Source organism: Neoarius graeffei, chromosome 14, assembly GCF_027579695.1.
Source record: "Neoarius graeffei isolate fNeoGra1 chromosome 14, fNeoGra1.pri, whole genome shotgun sequence".
Classification (NCBI taxonomy): Eukaryota; Metazoa; Chordata; class Actinopteri; order Siluriformes; family Ariidae; genus Neoarius; species Neoarius graeffei.
The window spans coordinates 25,222,471-25,250,065 of NC_083582.1; the positions used below are offsets into that span (position 1 = coordinate 25,222,471).

At 40.5% G+C, this 27,595-nt stretch overlaps 1 protein-coding gene across 4 annotated transcripts in view; it reads right to left on the minus strand.

Moving 5' to 3' along the window:
* lmf1 (lipase maturation factor 1) overlaps positions 1 to 27,595 on the minus strand; it is a 136,908-nt gene that overhangs the window by 30,429 nt on the left and 78,884 nt on the right. For 3 of the 4 annotated variants that reach the window (XM_060939468.1, XM_060939471.1, XM_060939470.1), the window contains 5 exons: positions 20,516 to 20,581; positions 5,735 to 5,902; positions 2,702 to 2,876; positions 2,358 to 2,511; positions 1,801 to 1,984 (listed from right to left, as the gene is read on the minus strand). In XM_060939468.1, the coding sequence (XP_060795451.1) occupies positions 1,801 to 1,984; positions 2,358 to 2,511; positions 2,702 to 2,876; positions 5,735 to 5,902; positions 20,516 to 20,581 (747 nt within the window). The remainder of the gene's footprint in view (positions 1 to 1,800; positions 1,985 to 2,357; positions 2,512 to 2,701; positions 2,877 to 5,734; positions 5,903 to 20,515; positions 20,582 to 27,595) is intronic. The other variant, XM_060939469.1, reaches the window with a different exon arrangement.

Below are 27,595 nucleotides of genomic sequence, written 5' to 3' on the forward strand. Positions count from 1 at the left end.
TAGTAGTTTTGGCACTGTGGGTAGGTGCTAAGTCCTGCTGGAAAAGGAAATCAGCATCTCCAAAAAGCTCGTCAGCAGATGGAAGCATGAAGTGCTCTAAAATCTCCGGGTAGATGGCTGTGTTGACTTTGGACTTGATAAAATACAGTGGACCAACACCAGCAGATGGCATGGCACCCCAAATCATCATAGACTGTGGAAACTTCACACTGGGCTTCAAACACCTTGGATTCTGTGCCTTTCCACTCTTCCTCCAGACTCTAGAACCGTGATTTCCAAATTAAATGCAAAATGTACTTTCATCTGAAAAGAGGACTTTGGACCACTGAGCAACAGTCCATTTCTTTCTCTCCTTAGCCCAGATAAGACACTTCTGACATTGTCTCTGGCTCAGGAGTAGCTTGATATTAGGAATGTGAAAGTTGTATCCCCTTTCTTGAAGATGTCTGTTCGTGATGGTTCTTGATACACTGACACCAGCCTCAGTCCACTCCTTGTGAAGCTCTCCCAAGTTCTTGAATCAACTTTTCTTGACAATCCTCTCAAGACTGCGGCCATCCCTGTTGCTTGTGCACCTTTTCCAGCCACCCTTTTCAGCAATGACCTTTTGTGGCTTACCCTCCTTGTGGAGGGCATCAGTGATCATCTTCTGGACAACAGTCACGTCAGCAGTCTTCCCCATGATTGTGGTTGTGTGTACTGAACTAGACCGAGAGATACACTGTGTTCATACTGTTTTACTCAAACTCGAAATGAAATATTCTAATATTTTGAGATGGGGTTTTTTATGTTTTTGTACTGTATGCCATACTGATTAAAATTAAAATAGAAAATACTTGAAACATTTTAGTTTATGTGTAATGAGTCTATAATATATAAAATTTTCACTTTCTTAAATAACTGATGGAAAATATTGAACTTTTTCACAATATTCTAATTTTTTGAGATGCACTAGTATATCATACCATAAACAAAGGACATTTCTGAGGACCTCAGATTAAAAGGTGTTGACGTTCATCAGGCTGAAAAAGGTTACAAAACCATCTGCATTCCAGCATAAGAACCTTGTCCCATCTGTGACACTCTCTCTGTCCCAGATGTACTCTCTCTGCATGCCCAAAAAACAACACTTTCACTCACTTTCTGGTTTCTCACAACAAAGAGGTCTTTCTTTCAACATTTAATCCATAACACAGATAAGGATGTTACTGTGGGCGCGCACGCGCACACACACACACACACACACACACACACACACACACACTACTTTTCCCCATCAGGCAGAGGATTGCACATATTCTGAAATAATAAGAATTTTAAGAAGATCTTAACCATTCTTCAACACACAAGTTGTTTTACCCAAGAATGGTTAAAAAAGAATAAAGTTAATGTTTTGGAATGGCCAACTCAAAGTCCTGACCTAAATCCAATCGAAATATTGTGTGAGCAGTTCATGTGAGCATGTGCAGGACTGATCAACAGTTACTGGAAATGTTTAGCTGCAGTTATCGCTGCACAAGGGGGTGACACCAGATGCTGAAAGCAAATGTTCTTATACTTTTGCCACTGAGATGTGTAATATTGGATCATTTTCCTCAACAAGTAACCAAGTATATTAGTTTGTCTCATTTGTTTAATTGGGTTCTCTTTATCTACTTTTAGGACTTGTGTGAAAATCTGTTGTTTTAGGTCATATTTATCCAGAAATATAAAAAAAAAATTATAAAGGGTTCACAAAATTTCAAACATCACTGTATTTAGTGAATGAAATAGGAATCTATTAACATATTTCTCCCTAACTTGGAAAGCAGCAAACCACATCAGCCAGTCCAGTCTGTAGTGATAAGGGGAAATAAGGCAAGGTCTTCTATCTACAGCTCCAGGTTTGCACAGGAACTCGTACTCCTCCCATACGACACCCTCATCCGAGTGTGCAGCATTAAGCGTGCCCTGGAACACCACCTCTGTTCTCTCCTTCGTAATGCTACAGAGAGAGACACAAATAATTAACAATTTCTGCCATCTTATATCAAATATTGTGACTTGGCTGTAAGAATGAAAGGTATCTGTAATTAAAACCTGATTTTACACAGCCCTTATTATGATGTACCAATTCCAGGCTGGGAGAATAAATAACAGAGTGATCAAATTAGGCAGTAAGTTAATGTGACAGTAATTAGACAATCATTGTTAGCATTGTTATCATATCATTGTTCTTCAAAAATGATATGCCACTGTCTATCTTAGCAAGCTATTAGATAGTAAACAAAACAAAAAATGTAAATCAAGTAATCTAGGAACTGTAATTCACTAAAATCTCATTCTAAAAATTCTAAAAACAAGTAAATGAGCTTCACCTGCCAAAAGCCCCATAAGTGTTGACAATGCGGAGAGGGTCAAATGAGGTATTCATCACCTGTCTAGGGCTTAGGAGGTTGATCACCACAGGGACACTCAGATATGCAATTAAAATTCCAAACGCCACATTAACCACATGCCTAATGAGCATGCCTTGGGGAGGAAGAGAAATCAGAAAAAAAATATAAAGCTTTTTATGAAAAGTTATAACATAGCCATTTATCATTATGCATGGTTGCACGTACACTGAAGGCCCATTGGCCAAATAAATAAAATACACACACTGGGAGGTGGGACAACCCACGGCTTGCAAAAACAGACACTTGTAAACTTATACACATACCTTTAGTAGCTGTTTGTCCTGCTGTGTCCTCATTCTGTATCTTCAGTAAAGTCTGATAAGTTCGTCGAATAGGCCAAAACAGAAATGCTAATGCTGCATCATCAAAACACGCTAAACTTGGTACTATAGTTAGCCAATTCAGGAAACTAAGATTACCACTGATTATAAGAATTACCTGTAAAACAAATACATACACAAATAAATACAGTAAGTCTATAGCTCAATAATGATTTGATTTCCATCATCTGAGAAACATCCAAAATAAGAAATATATACTTGACAGTGAAAAACTATCCATCCATCCATTATCTGTAGCCGCTTATCCTGTATAGGGTCGCAGGCAAGCTGGAGCCTATCCCAGCCGACTATGGGCGAGAGGCAGGGTACATCCTGGACAAGCTTGACTGTGAAAAACTAATGCTTACTTAATATAAGCCTTTGACTGGACTACTGTAATGCATTGTTGACTGACTGTCAAAATTTAAGGAAGTTTCAGCATGTTAAGAATGTAGGAGCCAGTGTCTTTACCAGAATAAGAAGGGCAGAGCACATTACTCCAGTCTTACTCAAGCTAAATTGACTGTCTATTAAGTTCCACAAAGTTCTGCTCATGGTGTTTATAAAACTGAATTGTTTAGCTACATAGCACTGTCATGTTTTACTGATCTCCTGAAACAATTATAGCCTATCACAAGCACTTCGCTCACCTGAGGCAAGCCTAATGTTAGTCTTGAAAATAAGTGGACTCTTTTTTTTTTTCTTCTTTCTTCCCCATATTACCCCAAAACTCTAAAATAGCGTTCCAAAGGACATTAGGAACACTCTATAATTCAATTAATAAAACCACAGTAGGGGAAATAAGGCCGGACCAGCGGACATTCACTAGTAATTTTCACATTTGTCCATCTGTATTTCAAAAGCATCAAACCAGATGGCCCATGAAAAATTTTAAAGATATGGGTCTAATCTACTTCTAATTTTCTTCCAAATGTTACACTAGGTGAATACAATTTCAGTTTTCATAACGCGGCCTGTGAGTGTTGTTATAGTACCTATCTATGAGTACCAGTAAGTTGTAACCAACTGGAACATCCTTGCCCTCATACTTTTTTCTAGACAATGAACTGACCTGTGTGTACTACTGTTTTCTTGGGTATAATGTTAAGCATGTTTTCTTGAAGCTTCTGACATTTTATTGTAAATTATATTCAATTTGCAGTTTAATTAGCAACGAATAGCTAGTGTAATTTGGCCTGTGAAGACCACAAAAATGTGCCCGGAAATAGCTGACAAGCCATCTCCAGGCATCTAAAGCCCTTCAGCTTCTAGGGCCCCTGGCCGCATTGTTCAGGGCCTTTGGCCCGTCATTCGGACAGGCTGAAATTTGGATGGACAGACAACATTTCAGACTTGTCTGTCCTGTGACAGTCTGCTTAAAATTCTTTATTATATATACTGCATCCAGATTGAAAACATATTAATTTTAGTTTTTTGGGTCTTTTATTTTGTGAATTACAGTTTTCATGATTTGGAGTAATTATGCCTTTTATTGCATTTTATCAGATAATTACTATTTTGGATTTAAATTTTTTTGTCACCCAGATGAGGACCGGTTCCCTTTTAAGTCTGATTCCTCTCAAGGTTTCTTCCTCATGCAGTCTCAAGAAGTTTTTCCTGGCCAACATCATGTCTGGCTCGCTCATAAGGGATAAATTTATTAATTCATACATGTAAATTTTATATCCGGAATTTATATATTTCTGGAAAGCTGCTTTGTGACAATATCCATTTTTAAAAGCACTATACCAATAAAATGTAAATTTTTTGCACGTAAAACAGGCTGAACTATAAATTGATATAAACTGATATATATAAACTCAATACAAATTGATCACTGTTGTTGTTAATAATAATAATAATAATAATAATAATTTATTTGTTTTCTTGGCAATTAGCTGGTGACTGTTGAGATATCTGTGTCCCAACCAGTATTTAGCCCAGCACTTTGCAAAGGATGTGTGTGCTTCCCATCAGTGCTATGCTCTGCACTTCTTGGGCTATCTGCTGTATCGGTAGGTCCTGCAGGTTCTTGTTTGCTCCTTTCTTGATGGTTCCAATCGCCCCGACCACCACAAGCATAACTCTGGTCTTAGCTCTCCACATCCTGCTGATTTCGATCTCAAAATCTTGATAATTGCTCAGTTTTTTGGCTTCTTTGAAAATGAGGATGATGTCATCTGGTATAGCCGCATCACTCAGCAGGCATCGCTTCCCCTTCTTACGGTGACCCATCAAATCAGGACAGTTTGATGAGATAGTACCATTGATCCGCACCATGTCCCATGTGGTGGTGTCTTCAATATTAACCATTACTGTTTATGCACTCAGGCACTTGTCCACTAAGCTCCTTGCAGGTGCAAATAGCTGGCTACCTGTGCTGATTATTGTTATTATTATTATCTCATCCGGTCAACAGACCACCATGCTTATGCTACCATGTTGTGTCCGTCCGGTGTTGTCCACATTTCACGAAAATCGCTTCTTCTCTCTCGCAATTCTTCACGGATTTTCATTCTTTTTGGCATGAAGGTAGGGGTACCTAGGGTGCATATAACGTCTACCCAAATTTGCTTAATTACAAGTATTAATTTAGTTATGGACTAATTAAGCCTTAATGAGCAGTTCGACAAAAATCGCTTCTTCTCTGTCAATTCCTTGCCATTTTGGATTCTTTCTGGCAAATAGGTAGATATTCCTAGGGTGGATATAGCTTCTATATATAGTTTGTAGATAGTGTATATAACTTGCAACATTTATCGCGCAAGGTGGCCCACTTTAGATCGTTCCTTCTGGACTAGACAGGGCCGGACTGAGCTACGCCGTCATTGATGGTCTTGTTATTATTATGTCGTCCATATACTATATTAATCAGACGACAAATCAATTTTTTTTTATTTAATTAATGGTAGAGGAATGACTCTTAAGGGTGTGTGTATATACAGTATGTATTATATGTATGTGCATGTTCATCACCTGGAAGAGGATTTGCAGGACTCCATTTACCATGCACATACGTCGGCCCATGAAAGTAAAGAAAGGCACAACAAGCTCAATAAAGTGATTACTGATGGTCTCAAAACGATGGAACCACCAAGGGGAGTGGTGCAAAAAGTATGAGATGGGGTTAGGAACAGGCTGTGTCTGTGTGAGGAGAACAAAGACAAAATGTAATGTAGTTCAGCTTGTCACTGGCTGCATGTTGACCACAGCTTTAGTTTTATACAACTTAACAAAAATTATAAACTGACAGTCATGTGATGTTCAGTGCCTTGCATAGGTATTGTGGAATTATACAGTACTGTGCAAAGAGCAATAAACAGCATTAAACCAAACAAAGTAAATATTATGGGACAACCTTTAAAATATATCTGTAAAATGTCTTTTTGGAACACCTTGTGGAAGGAAATGGGTCAGTTTTTCTGAGCATTTTGGAGAATCTGCCACAGTTCTACAGATTGACTTTTATACTTACTTCTGTTTTTACAGGTAAAAACTGACGGTTTATTATGCTTTTATCTGGAATTATTATTATTTTATCTGGTCCATTATGTAATATGTTACAGTGGTGCTTGAAAGTTTGTGATTCCTTCAGTATTTTCTATATTGCTGCATAAATATGACCTAAAACAACATCAGATTTTTGTACAAGTGCTAAAAATAGAGAAAGAGAACCCAATTTAAAAAATGACACAAAAATATTATACTTGGTAATTTGTTTATTGAGGGAATTCTTCAATATTACATATCAGTGAGTGGCAAATTATGTAAACCTCTGGGATTAGCAGAAAATTTGAAGGTGAAATTAAAAGTTAGGTATCTTCAATCAATGGGGTGACGATCATTGGGTGTTCTGTTTTATTTAACAGGGATGAGAATGAAAAATATTTAAAAAGTCTGAAAAAACCAGGGCGGGGCCCATGGCCCAGGGGGCGGGGCCCATGGCCCAGGGGGCGGGGCCCAGGGGTTCCAGGGGCTAATGATTTTTGGCTATTTTTTATTTATTTTTTTTTTACCCCAAAACCATTAATTTTATCAGCAAAAAGTTGCAATGTATTTGGAAATAAATTCCCCTTCTTGGTGGACTACCAGGTGAAAATGATTAATATGGTACAAGAGACTTGTTTTTAATCAATTCACATTTGATGATTTCAAAAAATTAATGCACCTTTTAATATAAACGAGCTCTACAGTATTATATTTCTGCATTTTTGCTATTCATGTCTTTGAATACTCTAATCCTTTACAATGAAGTGCAAACCAGAAAAAAGTTCTGTCATATAATTCTCTGAAGCTTTCTTCTGATGTTATCATGGTAGCAGGAGGTCTTGCATATTAAGCAGGCAACATTCAACATCACTTATCACTTCCCTTTCAACTGTTGTGTGTACTAACTATGTTTTATCTGAACAGGATGTTGTGTAATGTAATGCATATACCATACGGTCAATTTGAAGATCGAGATGGTGATTTTGAGTTAAAGAACAGGCATGTACAATGGGCATTAGAAATTGGAAAAAAATTTTTAAATCAAAAACTATAAGTTCATCTTGGCCTAAAAAAATGTGGGCAGACGCTCCCGCGCGGCACATCCCAGCAATTCCCCCCCATGAAATGAGCAATAAGTAGGAGAGTTATACACGGTATCATACCTAAAATTTTATCAGAAATATAGATATGATACTATGATTCTCCCCAACATGCTACATTAGACAAGCTAACCTCATTTATAAAAAGATACACACTTATATATGACGTGTATTTGATATATATGATGTATATTCATACATTGTTACTTTACGGAAATCTTCAATAAGTTTGGTCTTTTCATGACAGCCTGTTGTAGACCTATAATGCAGATGAAATGACACTCCTCATCTCAAAATGTCCTTTACAATCATTTAAGCCACCATGGGCAATGCTGAAATCACTGCTGCAAACAGTACATCGCGCGAAACTGTCATTATTTTCTACCCTTATTAGACAGGGAGATTCTTTTGTGTAATCTGAGCTGAAGTGGGTTTTGTACTTTCATTTTTTGGGGCGCGCGCTCTCTCTCTGCTATGCCGGTCGGTCCTCGAGAAAAGGGATAAAAGCCCGCCCACACTGAAAGCTGATTGGCTTATTTTGCTGAGTAACCCAATCAGGATGCTCTTTGTCTGGCATGCGCTACATGAACAAGCACACAGGCAGTGTTGCCACATTGGGTGGATTTAAGTGCATTTTGGCGGGTTTTGAACATATTTTGGGATGGAAAACGTCAGCAGTATCTGGCAACACTGCACACAGTCTCCCTCGCGCGCGCACATTCTAAGATGCGTGATGCAGACCTTAATGTTGCGCGCGCACGCTCTTGCTCGCTTCTATCAATATGCAGGAGACTCCCGGAAGTTCCGGGAGACTTGGGATGTCTGCGTTATAAGGTGACCACAGATCGTTAATCATACCCCTCCCCTGAAAATTTCTCAACGGATTTACATTGATCTCAAAAACGATCATTTTGGTCTGAAGAAGTCGGAAACCCGCCGATCGGCGGAAAATTCTCATCCCTGATTTAAAGAACAGGGATCTATCAAAGTCTGATCTTCACAAAACGTGTTTGTAGAAGTTTATCATTGCCTGAAGAAAAGATATTTCTGAGGACCTCAGAAAAAGAGTTGTTGATGCTCATCAAGCTGGAATAGAGTCTGGACGATCTCTAAACAGTGTGGACTTTCAAGCACCACTGTACTTTCCTGAAATACAAACTTTTTTTTTTAAAGGTCATGTTAACTTTTTTTCATGATTTCATAATTCAGAAGTCATTAAAATAAATATCTAATGTGTATTAAGAAAAATTAGGGTGCCAAAGACTTTTACATGTGGACAGGGGTTTTAATATTTGTTTATAATAATATAAGTTTATAAAATTATTCACAAAGAAACCCCAAACAAAACAAAAAACTAAATGTAAATGCAAAATGTTATGGAGTATTTTATTCTTCTTTTAAAAGTATTTGGCCCTGTTGCTGTGAATTAAAATTAATTTTGTATCGTTAGCTTTCATCTATAGTCACATACCATTTCAGTCAGAAGTCTGCATACATGGACATGTCATGACAATATTGGGCTTTCAGTGATTTTTTTGAACTGTTTTTTTTTTCTGAGGAAGAATGATTGATTGTACAACATTTTGGAATAGGGAAAAAAACATGAATTTGGTGCACAACTTTTAATTTATTTTGGGTTTTCTGAAATCAAAACAGGATCAAAATTATACATACAGGGTCAAAAATATACACACACTCAGATTATTAATTTAGTGGTGCTGAAAGATCCAAAATGTATTTTAACTTGCCAAGGCCTCTTAACTTCCTGTTTGTCAAGTCAACTCATTTGTAGAGCACTTTTAACAATAGTCATTGTTGCAAAGCAGTTTTACAGATGTTAGGACTGGGACTGTTTTGGCCTCTAGAGGCCGCTGTTATGTTTATCTTGTCATGTTTGTTTTGGCCTCTAGAGGCCGCCACTGTGTTTTGTGTTTGTCTTGATTGCGTGTTTCCTGCCCCGCCCTGTTCCTTAATTAGTTTGTGTATAAATACCCCTCTGTTTGTTCCCTTGTCATGGAGTCTTTATGCTATGCTGTCTAGTGCTAGTTTCCTCTGTCCCACCTATCTTGCCTGTGCCCTTGTGTTTTTGATATTTTTGCTTTCTTTGGACTTTGTACCTTTTTGATCTTCTGAGCGTTCAGCATTTTGCCTTTCCTTTTATTTTTGGACATTTTACCTTTGGATATTTTTATTTTGGTTTATCTTCTGAGCTTTTGGATTTTCTTTTTGTTTTTTCCATTGGATTGTAAATAGTGTAAATAAACTTTTTTGTTTATACTCTACTTTCGCCTCACGCCTCTGCACTTGAGTCATCCCCCTGGTGGCCTAGTGGAGGTTTGCTGGATTATCACACCAACAACCCGGGTTCAAATCCCAGCAAAACCCTAACAGAAAGACTCCGTCATGACCGACTCAGCAGAGGCGTCTTCAACGGTCTACCCGGCTAACCTTCAGGGAATTATGGCTTCTTTAACACACTTCGGAGCTACCACGGACGAACACTTACGAGCCAATGTGAGGCCCTTGCTCACCACGAGGTACTGCTTCAGCAAATTGGGAAAGCCCTGGCGCAGCTGACTCCTCTGCCCGCATCTCCTGATCCGGCTCCTGCTCCACCATCTGCTCCCGCTCCAGTGCCTCCCGCCACGCTGTCTCCTTCACCTCGCGAACCCAGCCTTCCTGCACCACAGAGGTATGACGGCAAGCACGGTGAGTGCCGGGAGTTCCTTACCGAGTGCCAACTCACCTTTGAGCTTCAGCCTACCACCTACACTACAGATCGCCGCAAGATTGCCTTTGTGATAACCTTGTTAGCTGGTAAGGACATGATTAACCAGTACGTTTTTGTCTACCTCGACGACATCCTAATCTTTTCCAAGACCGTGCAGGAGCACCGCCACCATGTCCGCCAGGTTCTCCAGAGGCTGCTACAGAACAATCTGTTCGCTAAGGCCCAGAAATGCGAATTTCATGTTCCCGAGGTCTCCTTTCTGGGTTTTACTGTACGGACAGGCCAACTCCAGATGGATCCAGCCAAGACCCTGGCCGTCCGGGACTGGCCCACCCCCAAGTCCGTCAAAGAGGTTCAGCGGTTCTTAGGATTTGCGAACTTCTACCGCAAGTTTATCAGGAACTTTAGTTCTGTAGCAGCGCCCATATCGGACCTCACTAAAGGGACAGGTGGATCGTATGTCTGGTCTCCTCAGGCGGAAAAGGCGTTCAAAGACCTCAAGCACCGCTTCTGCACGGCACCCATTCTGGTCCTCCCGGACCCTTCACAACCCTTCATCGTCGAGGTAGACGCCTCAGACAGTGGCGTCGGCACGGTCCTCTCTCAACACTCGGAAGGAAGGTTGCACCCCTGCCCATACTTCTCCCACCGCCTGAGTTCTGCGGAGTCCCGGTATGACGTGGGGGATTGAGAACTGCTAGCAGTTAAACTGGCCCTTGAGGAGTGGAGGCACTGGCTGGAGGGAGCGCAACATCCATTTTTGGTCTGGACGGACCACAAGAACCTGGAGTACCTCCAGCAAGCAAAGAGACTCAATCCACGACAGGCTAGGTGGGCCTTGTTTTTCAGTCGGTTCGACTTTACCCTATCATACTGCCCCGGCTCCAAAAACACCAAACCTGATGCGCTTTTCAGGCTGTTCGCTCCCACCAACAGGGAGAGCGAAGTTGGGCCTATTATCCCTATGTCCCGGATTGTGGCCCCTGTCCGCTGGGGTATTGAGGAGGCCGTCCGACGAGCCCAACGCCAGGACCCCGGTCCTGGGACGGGGCCACCGGGCCTCTTGTACGTCCCACATCAAGCCCGGGCCAAGGTTCTCCAGTGGGGTCACTCGTCCCCTCTCACCGCTCACCCGGGAGCTCGAAGGACCCTGGACTTTTTGAGAAGACGCTTCTGGTGGCCAAGCATGGAGAAGGAAGTAAGGTCATTCATCCTTTCCTGCGAGGTGTGCACCAGAAGCAAGAACCCACGACAGCATCCCTAGGGCCTCCTGCATCCTCTGACCATTCCCCGGCGTCCCTGGTCCCACGTGGCAGTCGACTTCATCATGGGTCTCCCTGAGTCACAAGGTAACACTGTCATTTTGGTCATAGTTGACAGATTCTCCAAGGCCTGCCGCTTTATACCACTGTGCAAGCTCCCTTCTGCCCTTGAAACAGCTAAACTAATGTTCAATCACGTCTTCCGAGTCTTTGGTCTCCCACAGGATATCGTCTCTGACCGGGGGCCCCAGTTCTCCTCCCGAGTGTGGCACGGGTTTTGCAAGCTCATCGGAGCCACTGCCAGCCTCTCCTCTGGGTTCCACCCACAGTCCAATGGCCAGACGGAGAGGCTCAACCAGGACCTGGAAACCACCCTGCGAGGCCTGGCCATGGATAACCCGACATCGTGGAGCACCTGGCTGCCATGGGCAGAGTACGCCCACAACAGCCTGTAGTCATCGGCCACCAAGCTGTCGCCATTCCAGTGCCAATTCGGGTTCCAGCCACCTCTGTTCCCGGACCAGGAGGAGGACGCGGGGGTGCCCTCGGTCAACCAATATGTGAGACGGTGTCGCAAGACCTGGAGCAAGGTCAGGAGGACCTTCATCCAGACCTCCAGAACCAACCAGACTCAGGCCAACCGCCATAGAAGACCTGCCCACGCTTTCCGCCCTGGACAGCGGGTTTGGCTGTCCACCAAGGACCTTCCGCTGCGGGTGGAGAACCGCAAGCTTGCTCCTCGCTACATTGGCCCCTTCAAGGTGGTGCGCAGGGTGAACCCTGTCGCCTACCGGCTCCAGTTGCCCCAGACTCTGAGGATCAACCCCACATTCCATGTTTCCCTGTTGCGGCCCGTACTGACGTTCACATATGCCCCTGCCCCTAGGAATCCCCCACCCCCCCGCATCTTCCAGGGTCAGACTGTGTTCACTGTGCATCGCCTGCTTGACTCCCACCGGGTCCGCGGCAGGGTTCAATATCTGGTAGACTGGGAGGGCTATGGCCCTGAGGAACGCTGTTGGGTCCCCGCCCGGGACATTTTAGATAAAGGACTTTGTCGGGACTTCCATTCAGCCCATCCGGATCGCCCTGGGAATGTCAGGAGACGCTCCTGGGGGGGGGGGGGGGTCCTGTTAGGACTGGGACTGTTTTGGCCTCTAGAGGCTGCGGTTATGTTTATCTTGTCATGTTTGTTTTGGTCTCTAGAGGCCGCCACTGTGTTTTGTGTTTGTCTTGATTGCCTGTTTCCTGCCCCGCCCTGTTCCTTAATTAGTTTGTGTATAAATACCCCTCTGTTTGTTCCCTTGTCACGGAGTCTTTATGCTATGCTGTCTAGTGCTAGTTTCCTCTGTCCCACGTATCTTGCCTGTGCCCTTGTGTTTTTGATATTTTTGCTTTCTTTGGACTTTGTACCTTTTTGATCTTCTGAGCATTCAGCATTTTGCCTTTCCTTTTGTTTTTGGACACTTTACCTTTTGGATATTTTTATTTTGGTTTATCTTCTGAGCTTTTGGATTTTCTTTTTGTTTTTTCCATTGGATTGTAAATAGTGTAAATCAACTTTTTTTTGATACTCTACTTTCGCCTCATGCCTCTGCACTTGAGTCATCCCCCTGGTGGCCTAGTGGGGGTTTGCTGGATTATCACACCAACGACCCAGGTTCGAATCCCAGCAAAACCCTAACAACAGAAATATAAAAATTATAAACAGATGAACTATTAAATTTATCCCAAATGAGCAAGCCTGAGGCGACGGCGGCAAGGAAAACCATGAGGAAGAAACCTTGAGAGGAACCAGGCTCAAAAGAAAACTCATCCTCATTTGGGTGATAATAGATAGCGTGATTATAAATAACTCGCTTCCATAAGTGTGTCCTATATGGTCAAAAAGTGCAACTGTGTTACCAGGAAATTCGTGATCATGCTTGACTACAGCTAGTAGCTTCCCTGTGCTAACAGACAAAAGGTTAGTTTGACAACAATTGGGTTGACCAACACAGTCATAATGGGAAAGTCCAAAGAGCTCAGTGCAGATCTGAGAAGGAGGATCAGAGATTTACACAACAGGAATGTCTCTTGGAGCAATTTCTAAATTAGATTAGAAATTTAGAAATTAAAACTACAGATTCCAAGATCATCTGTTCAAACAATTGTATGTAAGTTACTGGGAGGTGTAAACACTTAGAAGATCCAAACTGTCACCCTTAGCTAAGAGGAAATTGGTTTGGATGGTCAGGAACAACTCAGGAACCACCAAGGCACAGGCCTGCCATGAACTGAAAGCTAATGGAACACTGTCTACAGTCAAGCAAGTTTTACATTGCCATGGACGGAGAGGCTGCCATCCAAGAAAGAAGCCCCTGCTCCAAAATTCACACCTTCAAGCTCAACTAAACTTTGCAGCTTATCATATTGACAAAGAAAAAGCCTTCTGGAGGACAGTTTTATGGTCAGATGAGACAACGACTGAGTTGTTTGGTTACAAGGACCAGAGGTACAGATTGTGCCAGCTGTTAAGCATGGTGGTGGTAGCATCATGCTATATGGCTGTTTTAGAGCTGTTAGAACTGGTGCATTGCACAAAGTGGATGGAATAATGAAGAAGGAGGACTACCTCAGAATTCTTCAGCATTACCTCAATCTACCAGAAACTTAGATACAGTTGGGTTTTCCAACAGGACAGTGACCCCAAATATACATCAAAGCTGGTTGTGGAATGGATACAGCACGCTCACATTACATTAAGCTTAATGTAACAGGCATTTAGCAGATGCTCTTATCCAGAAGGACATACAATGAGCACACACATGCCCAGTGCATGGGGAGCAGCTGGGGTGCCTTGCTCAAGGGTGCTTCAGCCATGGATTTTCTTGCCAGTCCAGGGAATCGAATCGGCAACCCTTTTGGGCCCAAGGCTACCCCATGAAAAAGAAAGAAGTCTTGACTTCAACCTTATGGAAAATATGTGGACTGTGCTTAAAAGTCAGGGCTGTGCCAGGAAACACAAATTTAAACTTTAATTTATTGGCAATTCTGCCAATAAGTGTGGACAAATAGCCAACCAGAATTCTGCCAGACGACCAAAAGCTACCAAAAGTGTCTGGTCAAGGTGAAACTTGCTAAGAAACATTTAACCAAATATTAGGTATTGTGTGTACATTTTTGACCCTGCATGTATATAGCCAGTGTTGATTTCAGAAAACCCAAAATAAATTAAAACTTGTGCACCAAATTCATGTTTTTTTCTATTAAAAATGTAAGTTGTATAATTATTCTGTGACAGAAAAAGATCAGTTCAAAGAAATCACTGAAAGCCCAATATTGCCATGACATTTATGTCCATGATGGCATTCATGTCTCTTTATGTAAACTTCTGACTGCAAGTGTAGTTGAATGGAATTAACCTGTCATTTGATCTCAAAATAAATACAATACCAGTCAAAAGTTTGGACACAACTTCTAATTTAATGGTTATAGGCGAGTAGGAGTTTTCTTGAAGGGGCCTTATTTTAGGAGTTTAATTAACCCGTCTCGCAAAAATGTAAGACATATACCAAAATGTTCTTTAGGGTCTCCCAGACAATAATAGCTCTGTTATACTCATTATCTTCTGTGCAAAAGTTACCATATGGGCACTGATTTAGACCCATCCCTATACCCATTTGAAATTCCTCATTATGTAATAATACTGATTGTAATATTGCCACAGAAGGATGGATTTATTAAATGGTGCCAAACCATCCAATATAGGTAGATAAACATGACTAAAAGCAGAAACCACCGTCAGAATATTCTAGATGACAAATATCTTGCAAAATTTGAACAGAAGAGCCAAAAAAGTACCCAAATTTTGAATTTTTGCTCTTACAAAATATTATTTTCCAAAGCAATCAGTCAAAATATATCTTTCAAACTGGACTTATATTTTGCCCAGATGACTTGGCCATACCAATAATTTGGAATTTTGTAATAATAAGGCCCTAGAGAGTTCAAATAAGGATTTTAGCTACCCCTACCCCCTAAATTGGTAAAATCGTAGAAATATGAAACTTGAGTGTAAAACCAAGACAATCTGTTTTACTTCAAAGATTTCCTGGGAAAAGGTTTATTGCAAAGGTCTTCATGTAATAAGGTTATATAACTACTTAATTATAAAGTCATTTGCAAAATTCAAAATGGCTGCCAATATCTTTCATATATTTAATGTATACCTGACAATTGTACGGTTGGTTGAGATTGAGTATTAGAGTATTAGTCAAAGAGTATTGTTGAATTTGGTAATTTGTAATTATGCCTCATACCAACTTATTTAAATAATTTAATTTGTGCTTTATTGGCTTTATAGAACTTAGTCACCTAATGTGTCTTTCTGGGCTTTGCTCACAGAGTAAATAAATTTACCGTAATTCTTATTTTTTAGAGCTGCTCAACTAAGTCTTCATGTGCAAGCTGTCAGAGACTTGTCTTTATATGTATTTTGTGCTATCTATAAATAGCTTTGATTCTCTAACCACAGATGATGTTATTGTATTATATCTTGCACTTGCCTTGTACATAACACTAAACCAGAATGCATGGTGCATATTTCTTCAGAGGTACCTCGTATTTGCTTTTAATTTAGTCAGTAACTTTTCTGCTTTTTTGCTTTACAGATATGGTGGTGGTTTAGAGAGTAAAAATGGCTGAAATAGCTCAAGCCCTTTAAAGTGCATATCCTGGACTAATTTCGGGGTTTTTTTAATATGAAAGTATGTCCCTTTACACACTCATCCAGAAGGGTAATTTTGCACAAGGCCATCTGTCTACAGCAGACAAAAATAAAATGCATCTGGAAAAATCCCAAGGGAGTCTGGAGCCAGATTCATGACGTCAACTGCGGAACCGCCAGCAGGCTGCGAGAGCTTGCACGGTTTCACTGCACAGTCTGTGTAGACCAAGTTTAGCAGCTAGCGATTTTGCATTGAAATATGGAATTGTCACCTGAGCGCAATGTTACTTCACCTTTGGATGAAGAATATAATGAGATGTCAGAATTATTTCTTACCCTGGCAACAGTCAACTTGTGAATTGCCGATTTTCTTGGTCTTTTTCTCGGCTCTGCTTGGTCCTCAGCTTTGAGGGTCTCAGTGGATGCAGCACTTCACCTTCTGTCAGGGGAGACAAACACGGCTGGCTCCTTTGGTAACGCTGACACAGATGGAGACGGTGTTGCTTTGGGCATTCTGACAGATGGAACTGTGTCTATTTTCAGATCAAGTTGCCTCGCAAAGCCCATTTCCCACTGCAAATAGTTCTCAAAGTTGTCGGGCTTTATGAAGTGAGCACCGCAAATAATGCTGTAGTCTGTAGCATGGAGCCAATTTTTCCGGGTGCCTCGCACGAAGCACTCCCATTTCTCTCTCATTGTCCGGTCTTTTGGAAAACAATGAGTACTAATCCCATCCAGATTGGTGTTGCTACACCCTCCTACGATACATCTGTTAACCATTTTAATAATTACATGATAACGAAGAAATTTGCAGAAAACCACCAGGTCGTTTTCTCATAAACAAACCAGCGCTGACGTAGGATTCAGAAGGAGGTGTCCCGTATGTGACGTCACGAAAATCAATGTTTGCCGGGAACTCCAAATGGCAAGTTTTTTCAGAGGCAGACGAATTCGCCTCAAATGGTTTGATTTCAACTGAATTTTTCTGGTATTGTGCAAGGTAAAAAAATTTGCACAAAATGCAAAAATGTGACAGATATTTGACCAAAGTTTGATATAAAATAGGAGAATAACATTGATCTTGCTCCTGAATTTACCCATGATTTGCACTTTAAAGTTTCTCCCAATAAAAAAGCAAAGACTAGAAACAGACTGGCAAAAGTGCATAATATGTCAACAGAACACATCTGAACAGCTAACAACTGTACGAAAGACAGGAACTGACACCCTTTTTTCTGCAGCAAGATCAAGACTATGCATAGTGTGGCAGAGACTTGAAGAAGAGCACAGTTTACTTGGTACATCAAGCCAAAAGGCAATTCTATACCACCAAAGTTGCTACCAGTCTTTCACTAGTAAAAGAAACCTTTTGTATGATCAAAAGGAAAGTACAGAGCAAGCTCCTCCACTGTTAGACAGTGTGCATACCAGAGACAGAACTAGCAGGTTAACAGATTAGTCCAAATGCTTTATTTGCCAAAAGAATAAGAACAGGAGACACAAACTTCACAAAGTTCAGACATTTGCTTGCCAGGAGTCTATAATACAGGCTGCTAGACTTCACAATGACACTTCCATGCTTGGACTTCTTGAGGGAGAAGACTTAATCGCAGCTGAAGCTCAGTACCATGGGTCTTGCCTAGCTTCATATACATGGAAACAAACAGTTTTGACAAAGGAAACAGACAGCACGACAACAGATGCTCACTGTCATGCATTTGAAAAACGTGTGAAGGCAATTGATGAAGACCTGGACAAAGGGCACAGCCTTCAAACACAAGAATCTATACACACACAAAAACTTAGACACCGCCTAGAAAAGCATCATGGTAATGCCATAGTTATCAGCTCCCAAAGAGGTCAGTCACAATCAAGTATTATATTAAGCAGCAAAGTGAGCTTGGAAGATGCTGTGAAGGCTTGTTCTCAACTAAAGGAAGGGAAGTTTGACCTGGGCAGCACGGTGGTGTAGTGGTTAGCGCTGTCGCCTCACAGCAAGAAGGTCCTGGGTTCGAGCCCCAGGGCCGGCGAGGGCCTTTCTGTGTGGAGTTTGCATGTTCTCCCCGTGTCCGCGTGGGTTTCCTCCGGGTGCTCCGGTTTCCCCCACAGTCCAAAGACATGCAGGTTAGGTTAACTGGTGACTCTAAATTGACCGTAGGTGTGAATGTGAGTGTGAATGGTTGTCTGTGTCTATGTGTCAGCCCTGTGATTACCTGGCGACTTGTCCAGGGTGTACCCCGCCTTTCGCCTGTAGTCAGCTGGGATAGGCTCCAGCTTGCCTGCGACCCTGTAGAAGGATAAAGCGGCTAGAGATAATGAGATGAGATGAGAAGTTTGACCTGTCTTCTGCTCAGGAACGCATATATTCCTACTCCAATGATCCAGATGCAATCGTACATGCTGTGGTTGGACTACTGCGAGAAGAAATATCAAGCATTCCAACCACACAGGAATACTATGGCTCAAAGGAAATTAACCTGGAGGTCTCAGAGAAATTTCTACCACCACTGCTCAGCAAAATGCTTCTTTGGCTTGCTAGTGCTGAAGCATTTAAAAGTGTAGACCCTGAATTCCAGGCTTCAGAGAAGTTACATTGCAGTTTTAGCCCTGGGACAGAGCATCATATTCTGCAGCCGGAACAAAGTCATACCCCTCCTTCGCTTAGGATTAGCAGTTCAATTTCACCCTGATTATGGGAAAAGGGAAATCACTGATACCCTCAATTCTCATGGATTCTGCATCAGCTATGACCAGCTGCGCAGCTTTATCACTGATCTTAGTAAAGATGAGTTAAGCAGGGTCCAGGAAGATATCTATGTTCTACATGGTCTTATTCCAAATTAACTTATGCTTGACTTAGCATTTTATAAATTCTGTCTCAATATTAGCTGCCCTTTTATAGTCTTAGTAATGTGAGAAATTGGTCTTAGTAATGTAAGATACCAAAAAATTCAGAGCAAAATTCTTGTGTCATGTATGTTTCTCTTTATTAAGAACCCATATTGGCAGCCATATTGAATTTGCTTTGAACTGCAAAAATGAAATACACTATATTGCCAAAAGTATTTGCTCACCTGCCTTGACTCACACATGAGCTTAAGTGACATCCCATTCCTAATCCATAGGGTTCAATATGATGTCGGTCCACCCTTTGCAGCTAGAACAGCTTCAACTCTTCTGGGAAGGCTGTCCACAAGGTTTAGGAGTGTGTTTATGCGAATTTTTGACCATTCTTCCAGAAGCACATTTGTGAGGTCACACACTGATGTTGGACGAGAAGGCCTGGCTCTCAGTCTCCGCTCTAATTCATCCCAAAGGTGTTCTATCGGGTTGAGGTCAGGACTCTGTGCAGGCCAGTCAAGTTCATCCACACCAGACTCTGTCATCCATGTCTTTATGGACCTTGCTTTGTGCACAGTCATGTTGGAAGAGGAAAGGGCCAGCTCCAAACTGTAAAAACAGTCTGCATGCCTAGGTGCTTGATTTTATACACCTGTGGTCATGGAAGTGATTGGAACACCTGATTCCGATAATTTGGATGGGTGAGCAAATACTTTTGGCAATATAGTGTAGCTATATCACCAAATTGTATCATGATCCATTCAGTGGAACTGTCACCTGAAGATATTTTTCTAAAAACAAAGCAATAAATATCGTTTTTACCATAGTCACATTGCAGGCGATTTTACCAATTTAGGGGGTAAGCCTGATCATTACAAAATTCCAAATTATTGGTATGGTCAAGTCATCTGGGCAAAATATAAGACCAGTTTGAAAGATATATTTTGACTGATTGCTTTGGAAAATAATATTTTGTAAGAGCAAAAAGTCAAAATTGGGATACTTTTTTGGCTCTTTTGTTCAAATTTTACAAGATATTTGTCGTCTAGAACATTCTGATGGTGGTTTCTGCTTTTAGTCATGTTTATCTACCTATATTGGATGGTTTGGCACCATTTAATAACAAATCCATCCTTCTATGGCAACATTATTACATAACGAGGAATTTCAAATGGGGAGAGGGGTGGGTCTAAATCAGTGCCCATATGGTAACTTTTGCATGGGAGATAATGAGTACAACAGAGCTAATATTGTCTGGGAGACCCTAAAGAACATTTTGGTATATGTCTTACATTTTTGCAAGACGGGTTAATTAAACTTGAAAATTTTCTGGCATTTCTACGCGCCTATTATTTTTATTAATTAAAAGACAATTCAAATCTTAATGATGTGTTTAGTCACATCACTGTCAGAATTCTAACAAGGGACTTCTTTTGGTCATAATGAAACTGTATAGTACTTGCTGATAGCATGGGCAAATTTGCCCATGACAAAAGAAGCTATCATATGCAGTATGCTATTTGGGAAATATGAAGTCTATAATTCAAACAATCATTGTATAAAATTAACTCAAACCAAAAATGCTACAACTGTGCCAGCTTTCCCCTTACACACAAACATACTTACCTCATAGTGATAGTCCATACAGGTCAGGTCCCTCCAACAACGATCCCCTCTGATCTTGATCAACCCCTTAAAAAAAAATGTAACAATCCATCTCAATTTTTCACAGAGACTGAAACTAAAAAGTTATTTATTAGATCAGTCACCAACCGCATGTTTCAGAGGATTTGCACTTGTGACAAGTACAGAGACAATAGCTTTATTATCCCTGAATCTAATAAGGTTATTTTTTAGTTTACTTTTTTTTAAATATTTGTTTACTAGCTCAGAACTCACTCACAAACATGTATTACTAACTCTTCTAACCAGTTCGATCCAGATGCAAACATGCTAAATCTTTGCTAAATCTGCATCATATCAGCAGGCTCAACATTTAAATACAATCCCCTAAAGCAACACTAGTGCTGCTGGCGTTAAACATAACAACAATGATAGACTGCATCATCTCTTTTTCTTCTTCTTTGGATTAGTTAGACTAGATGCTATACTAGCTCTGGTTATTTAAACATGGTGGTCACAAAGTTTTAGCTAGTCTTGCTGGTCACGAGAATCCCACCCTTAACCCCAGATGTAAGTGGTCCTTGATTCTAGATCAGCAAAGACTTGTTGCCACTCTGGAACCAATTTTCCTGTTTGAGAGCCAGTTCTAGGGCTGTCAAAAAACAAAGAAGTGATTCAAAATTAGGCACTCGCTCCAAACCAGCTTTGGAACTGCTGAGGTGGAAAACAACAATAAGAAGTTTAATTTATATAGCACCCTTCACCAAGCCAAGGACACTTTAAAAAGTAATGGCACCACATAAAGAGAAGCAAATCAACCAAAAGAAAACATGACAGATAGGAGACAGAAAACAAAATGACAATTTACATGAGCATAAAGGTAACATACAAGCTCAAAGCACTGATAAAGACAGAATAGTCAGTGATCAGGAGAGGAAATGTGAGGAGGAGGGATCACAGAGAGAGAAGAAATAAGATTTGAGATGATTTCTGAATTTGGGAAGAGATGTACAATCCCCAAAATACTGAGGTAGAGAATTCTACAGCTTGGGGGCTACAACCCTAAATGCCCTGGAACCCATGGTGGATCATTTAAATTTGGGGACGGACAACAGATCAGAAGATGAAGTTCTGAGACTGCAAATGGGAGAGTAGAGTTGAAGTAATTAGATATTGAGGAGTTTAGCCATGGAGAGCTTTAAATGAGAATAGAATTATTTTGTACTGAAAAAATATATTTATACCGGAAAAGGGTATAAATACATTTATGATATTTATAATATATGAGTCTCTGATGTCAGGCTTCCAGTCCACCCATTCCATTGATTTTGTAAGATAAGAGATAGGTTTTCAACATTCTAACTAAATATTTATTGTTTTGGAATAGTTACATTAACCTACAACAGTAATTAACACATTTCAGTTATTGAATATTGCAAATTGGAATCAAATAATTCATGATAAATTGTAGTCTGATATTTACATAATAAAAACAACAGAGGCATTTAACCTTTGTCTATTTCCTTTCAAAGTTTTATGGTAGCATAGGATTAACATCATTTTGGGCTTAGCTCTATAATCTTTTATCGGGATCATAATGTACTTTACAGTATTTTGATGTACTGAAATTTGCAAAGCATGGATTTTCTTGTTATCTTGATAAGCTGTTATCATACCATATGATTTTACCAAATGCTGATACCAGTACATTATAGAGTTTCAGCCAAATTATTATTGTTTTCCTTCCCCAACCCTTTAAAGGTCAGAGAATGCAATTTTTTTAGTTAGAAAAAAATGGACAAATTGAAATGCGAAAAACAAACAAATTTTCAAAAACTGTGAAAATGTTTGCTGAAATGAAATATTTTTGGATTACAAATACATGCCTTAAGCTTTTACTTCATTCAATAATATGCTTCAGTTATATGTTTCTCTCTTTCATTTATAATAGATAAATGAATTGATCATTAGTATTCATGTAAGAGTCTGTCCACTGTGTTTGGAACGTGTTAATCACCTGCTACATAAAGTAATTACCAATTATAACTCCTGTTTCTGCTACTTTGCCAACAATATTTCATTATGTTTTAAAGACTGGGGCAAGGAGGTAATTTATGAATTTGTTGTGGAAATATTTACCAACAAATGAGTTGCACTCTGTGTGTCCATTTTAATGGACTTAAGCGAGTCAGTGAACTTTGACCTCACTGACGACTTACCAGAGCACTATCAACTAATCGGTAAGCACAAATGTTTACACATCTGGGCATGTACAATACTGTTGTAAATCTGTTGAAAAAGTCAAACAAACTGATAAACATGGCTGAATTTGGTCCATCTAAATGTTACATGTTATGTGAATTGGTAAGTTATGTGAATTCATTGCATTTTATGTCCAACTGTCAGAAATGAGTATTTATAGTTTATGAAACGGCATCATAACTTGGAAATATATTGAAGAATACCGTTGGTAAACACCTGATGCATGTATGGAGCAATGTAGTGCATTGTCTTCAGGTCTACCAAAATTTGGACAGATGTTCACCTAAATTTGCATGTAACAAGTTAGGTGGATATGTTTTACAGTGAGGTTTGTTTGTTTTTCAATAAGACTGATAAGTTGCCATTGCAGATTACTGCTGTTTCTGTCACAACTGTTACCCCATTATTACGGGAGACTGCACAAGTTGGGTAAAATTAGGTCATATTAGGTAGTGATGTGTAACATGTGGGTTACATATAACCTGACAGACATATAGTCAGTCCGTGTTCTGTGATTTAGTTATTTTGAATAAAACGTTCTAGTCATTTTAACAATTCATTAGAACAGGGGTCACCAAACTACGGCCCGCGGGCCAGATCCGGCCCGCCACCCCCCTTTGACCGGCCCCCAGCCCCTCTGCCCCCCACCACTTGAACCGGCCCTATGAGGCAATCCCTAAAAGTGGTAATGGCCTATTTTTTTAAATTGCTTTTTGGCAAATAATAACATGTCTGCATCTTGTATTTTGTTGATTTTATCAATTAAAATTGATATTTAGTTATAAAATGAACTATTCATATTTTCCAAATTTTCGTCACATGCTCGCAATCAAGCAGTGACAGGCAGCGCACGCGCAGAGAACTGTCAGTGTTCAGGACAGCAAAATGGCTAGCAGTCAGCGAAAAGCTCACAGAGAGTGCAGAGTTTTTAAAGAACAGTGGATCACCGATTATTTTTTCGTTCAGTGTAAGGACCGTGCAGTTTGTCTTGTATGTAAATAAAGTGTGCCGGTTTTCAAAGAATATAATCTGCGTCGTCACTACGAAACCCGCCACAAGGAGTATGTTAGTTTGCGAGGGTAAACAAGAGAAGACAGGATTCGGAGGATGAAATGCGGACTGGCTGCACAACAGAATGGATTCCTTCGCCAAACCCAGATCAACCAGGCTGCTGTCCGAGCGCGCTATAAGGTAGCTCACCTACTAGCTACCCATGGAAAGCCGTTTACTGATGGGGACTTTGTTAAAGTATGCATGCTTGCTGTGGCCGAGGAGATGTGTCCCGACAAGAAGGATGCGCTCAGCGCGGCGAGTCTCTCCGCACCTACTGTGACCAGGCGAACCGAAGATTTGGGGGACAACGTGTATGACCAGCTGAATGAGAAAGCGTCAGAATTCGAGTTTTTTGCTTTGGCCATGGATGAGAGCAATGACGTGCAGGACACAGCACAACTGCTGTGATCTATTGATCTATTGCTCATATTATTATAATTTCACTGTTTTTTAAAATGTATTTATTTTATAGGCCTATTTATTTGACCTTTATTAAGTGCTGCATACAATTATTATTTATATTATTAATAATATCAACAGGCCTACCTACAATTTATAATTTTCCACTCACCTTTGCCAGTGTCAATCACCTCAAATAGGCAGATGTTTTTACCTTGACAGCTTTGATGTTATTTTTATTAGAAAACAAATAAATGGCATATCTGTGATATTTCAAATTAAAACAAAGCGTGAAGACTCGATTACTACTTTTGCAAACCACTAATAAAGATAAACAAATATGTGCCAGGAATCAAGTGTTGATGTAGTAGTGGGGATATAGTAGTGTGGATATAGTAGTGGAGATATAGTAGTGGGGATGGCCGTGCCAGGCTAGTAATCTCTACTACACAATGAGGCCTGCTGGTGGTCATATTTGTCTGGGTCATACAATTCTATGTTATATAGCTGACCCGACCCCGGCCCCTCATCACAGTCAGGAACGACAATGTGGCCCCCAGAGAAAAAAGTTTGGTGACCCCTGCATTAGAACAATGATAAAATTATATTAATACATTATTATTATTACTACTACAACAAGGTAAAATTTTGACCCCTTTGTCCTCTTCATATAACTCTAAAGCAAATTATGAGCCATAGGCATAGCCATCTCTCCCCATTTCTTCTAGTTCAATCCAATGCTCTATCCTTGGACCTGGTAAGTGCCTAAACAAATATACAAATATATATACACACACACACACACACACACACACACACACACACACACACAGTCAAGCCCGAAATTATTCATACCCCCAGCAAATTTTGACTTAAAGTTACTTTTATTCAACCAGCAAGTTTATTTTTTGACCGGAAAGGACACAGGCTTCTCCCAAAAGATAATAAGACCATGTACAAGAGGCATCATTGTGGAAAAAAAATTATTTCTTAGCTTTTATTTACATTTGAACAAAAAGTGGCATGTCCAAAATTATTCAGATCCTTTGCAAACTGTCACAGCCTATAGGAAAATCCAAAGTTCTATACCATTCCAAATAGTCCAAGCTGTTCTAAAGCATCCTAATTACCCTGATTAATTGGGAACAGCTGTTTTAATCAACTCAAAAGGTGAAAAACAGCAGCTCTCTGCAGTTGGTTTGTGGACAGTCATGGCTAAGACAAAGGAGCTTACTGAGGACCTGCGGTTGCGCATTGTGGCTGCTCACAAGTCAGGAAAGGGCTATAAGGCTATGTCTAAATGTTTTCAAGTTCCAGTGGCTACAATGCAAAGTATTATTAAAAAATACAAGATGTTCCGCACTGTGGAAAATCTCAGAGGACGTGGTCGGAAGCCAAAAGTGACACCTGTGCTGGCCAGGAGGATAGTGAGAGAAGTGAAAAAGAATCTAAGGATCACCACCAAGGCCATCCTGGTGAATCTGGGCTCTGCCGGTGGCAAGATCTTAAGGCAGACAGTCCAATGGACACTGCACACTGCTGGGTCCAACAGACGCAGACCAAGGAGGACGCCACTTCTCCAGATAAGGCACACAAAAGCCCGCTTGGCCTTTGCAAATGCTCATCTGGACAAAGAAGACTTTTGGTCTTTTGTTTTATGGTCAGATGAAACAAAAATTGAATTGTTTGGCCACAATGATATGTCTTTCATTTGGTGTAAAAAAGGAGAAGCCTTCAACCCTAAGAACACCATCCCCACTGTCAAACATGGTGGTAGGAACCTAATGCTTTGGGGGTCTTTTTCAGCCAATGGACCAGGGAACCTAATCACAATAAATGGCACCATGAAAAAAGAGCAGTACATCAGGATTCTCAACAACATCATCAGGTGGTCTGCAGAGAAACTTGGCCTTGGGCACCAGTGGACATTTCAGCACAACAACGACCCAAAGCACACAGCAAAAGTGGTGAAGACATGGTTAGTGGACAAAAACATTAACGTTTTGCAGTGGCCCAGCCAGAGTCCTGACTTCTGTGGAGAGAGCTAAAGATCAGGGTGATGGCAAGGAGACCCTCCAACCTGAAAGAGTTGGAGCTCATCGCTAAAGATGAATGGGGAAAAATACCAGTGGAGACATGCAAAAAGCTGGTCAGCAATTACAGGAAGCATTTGATTGCTGTAATAGCCAATAAATGCTTTTCTATTGAGAAGCATTTATTCATACTGAGAAGGGTATGAATAATTTTGGACATGCCACTTTTTGTTCAAATGTAAATAAAAGCTGAGAAATATTTTCTTCCACAATGATACCTCTTGGAAATCGTCTTATTATCTTCTGGAAGAAAAAACTTGCTGGTTGAATAAAAGTAACTTTAAGTCAAAATTTGCCTAGAGTATGAACAATTTCGGGCATGACTGTGTTTTACTGGGACATATGCCACTCGTATTTTTCATGAGCTACAGCCAGGAAATGGAGAACCAAAACTGTGACATAAATCTCTATATTTCACTCGTGAGGAAATCGATGCATTTTTTTTAATGCATTTAGATAAATTTGGGTACTTTTTGTTTGTGAACGTGTCTATATAATAAAAAGAACATCACATGTTCACTTGAAGATATGAAGTTTATCTTCTCATGTTGAAAAACTCGCATTTTTCATATGAAATACATCGCGGATCTGAGTGACATATTTAAATAACATTGGTGAGTGATAGATATATTCCATTCAGCTAGTGTATATTGCATTTTGACCACCTGACTAACAGACTACCATCTTGCGGATCGACAGTTATTGATTTCTATAAATCGCTAAATACACTTGCTTTTAGAAATAATGTACAATCCCAATTCCATAAATGTGGGATACTGTGCAAAACGTAAATAAAAAACAGAACATAATTTGCAAATCTTGGAAAGCCTATATTTCATTAAAAATAGTACAAAGACATATCAAATGTTGAAACTGAGAAATTTGTGTTCTATTTCATTTCTCCTGACCGCCAGAGGTGGTGCTTTAAGCACCTGGATGTCCATTACATGCACATGCAGTTCGAGTGTCTGTATACCAACAAGGTCGCTTGCGACAGGGGGTGACGTATGTCACTGCACCGGTACTTAAGGTGCGTTCACCCCGGAAGCGTTCTCTTGCATCTTCTCGTGCAGAGCAGATATTCGAGTAGTACTATTTTCTAAGAGCAATCACTGGAGTCTTGCAAACCCTTAACGGGTTGGAGCTGCGTTTTTTTTTCCGCCCTCTTAAAGACTGCGATTTGCCATTTGCTTAAGGTAAGAAACCGTTTATGAGTAAGTTCGCTGACTTTGGCAGCTAGCAACTTCTAATTATAAATTTTAGTTTCACTGTGATC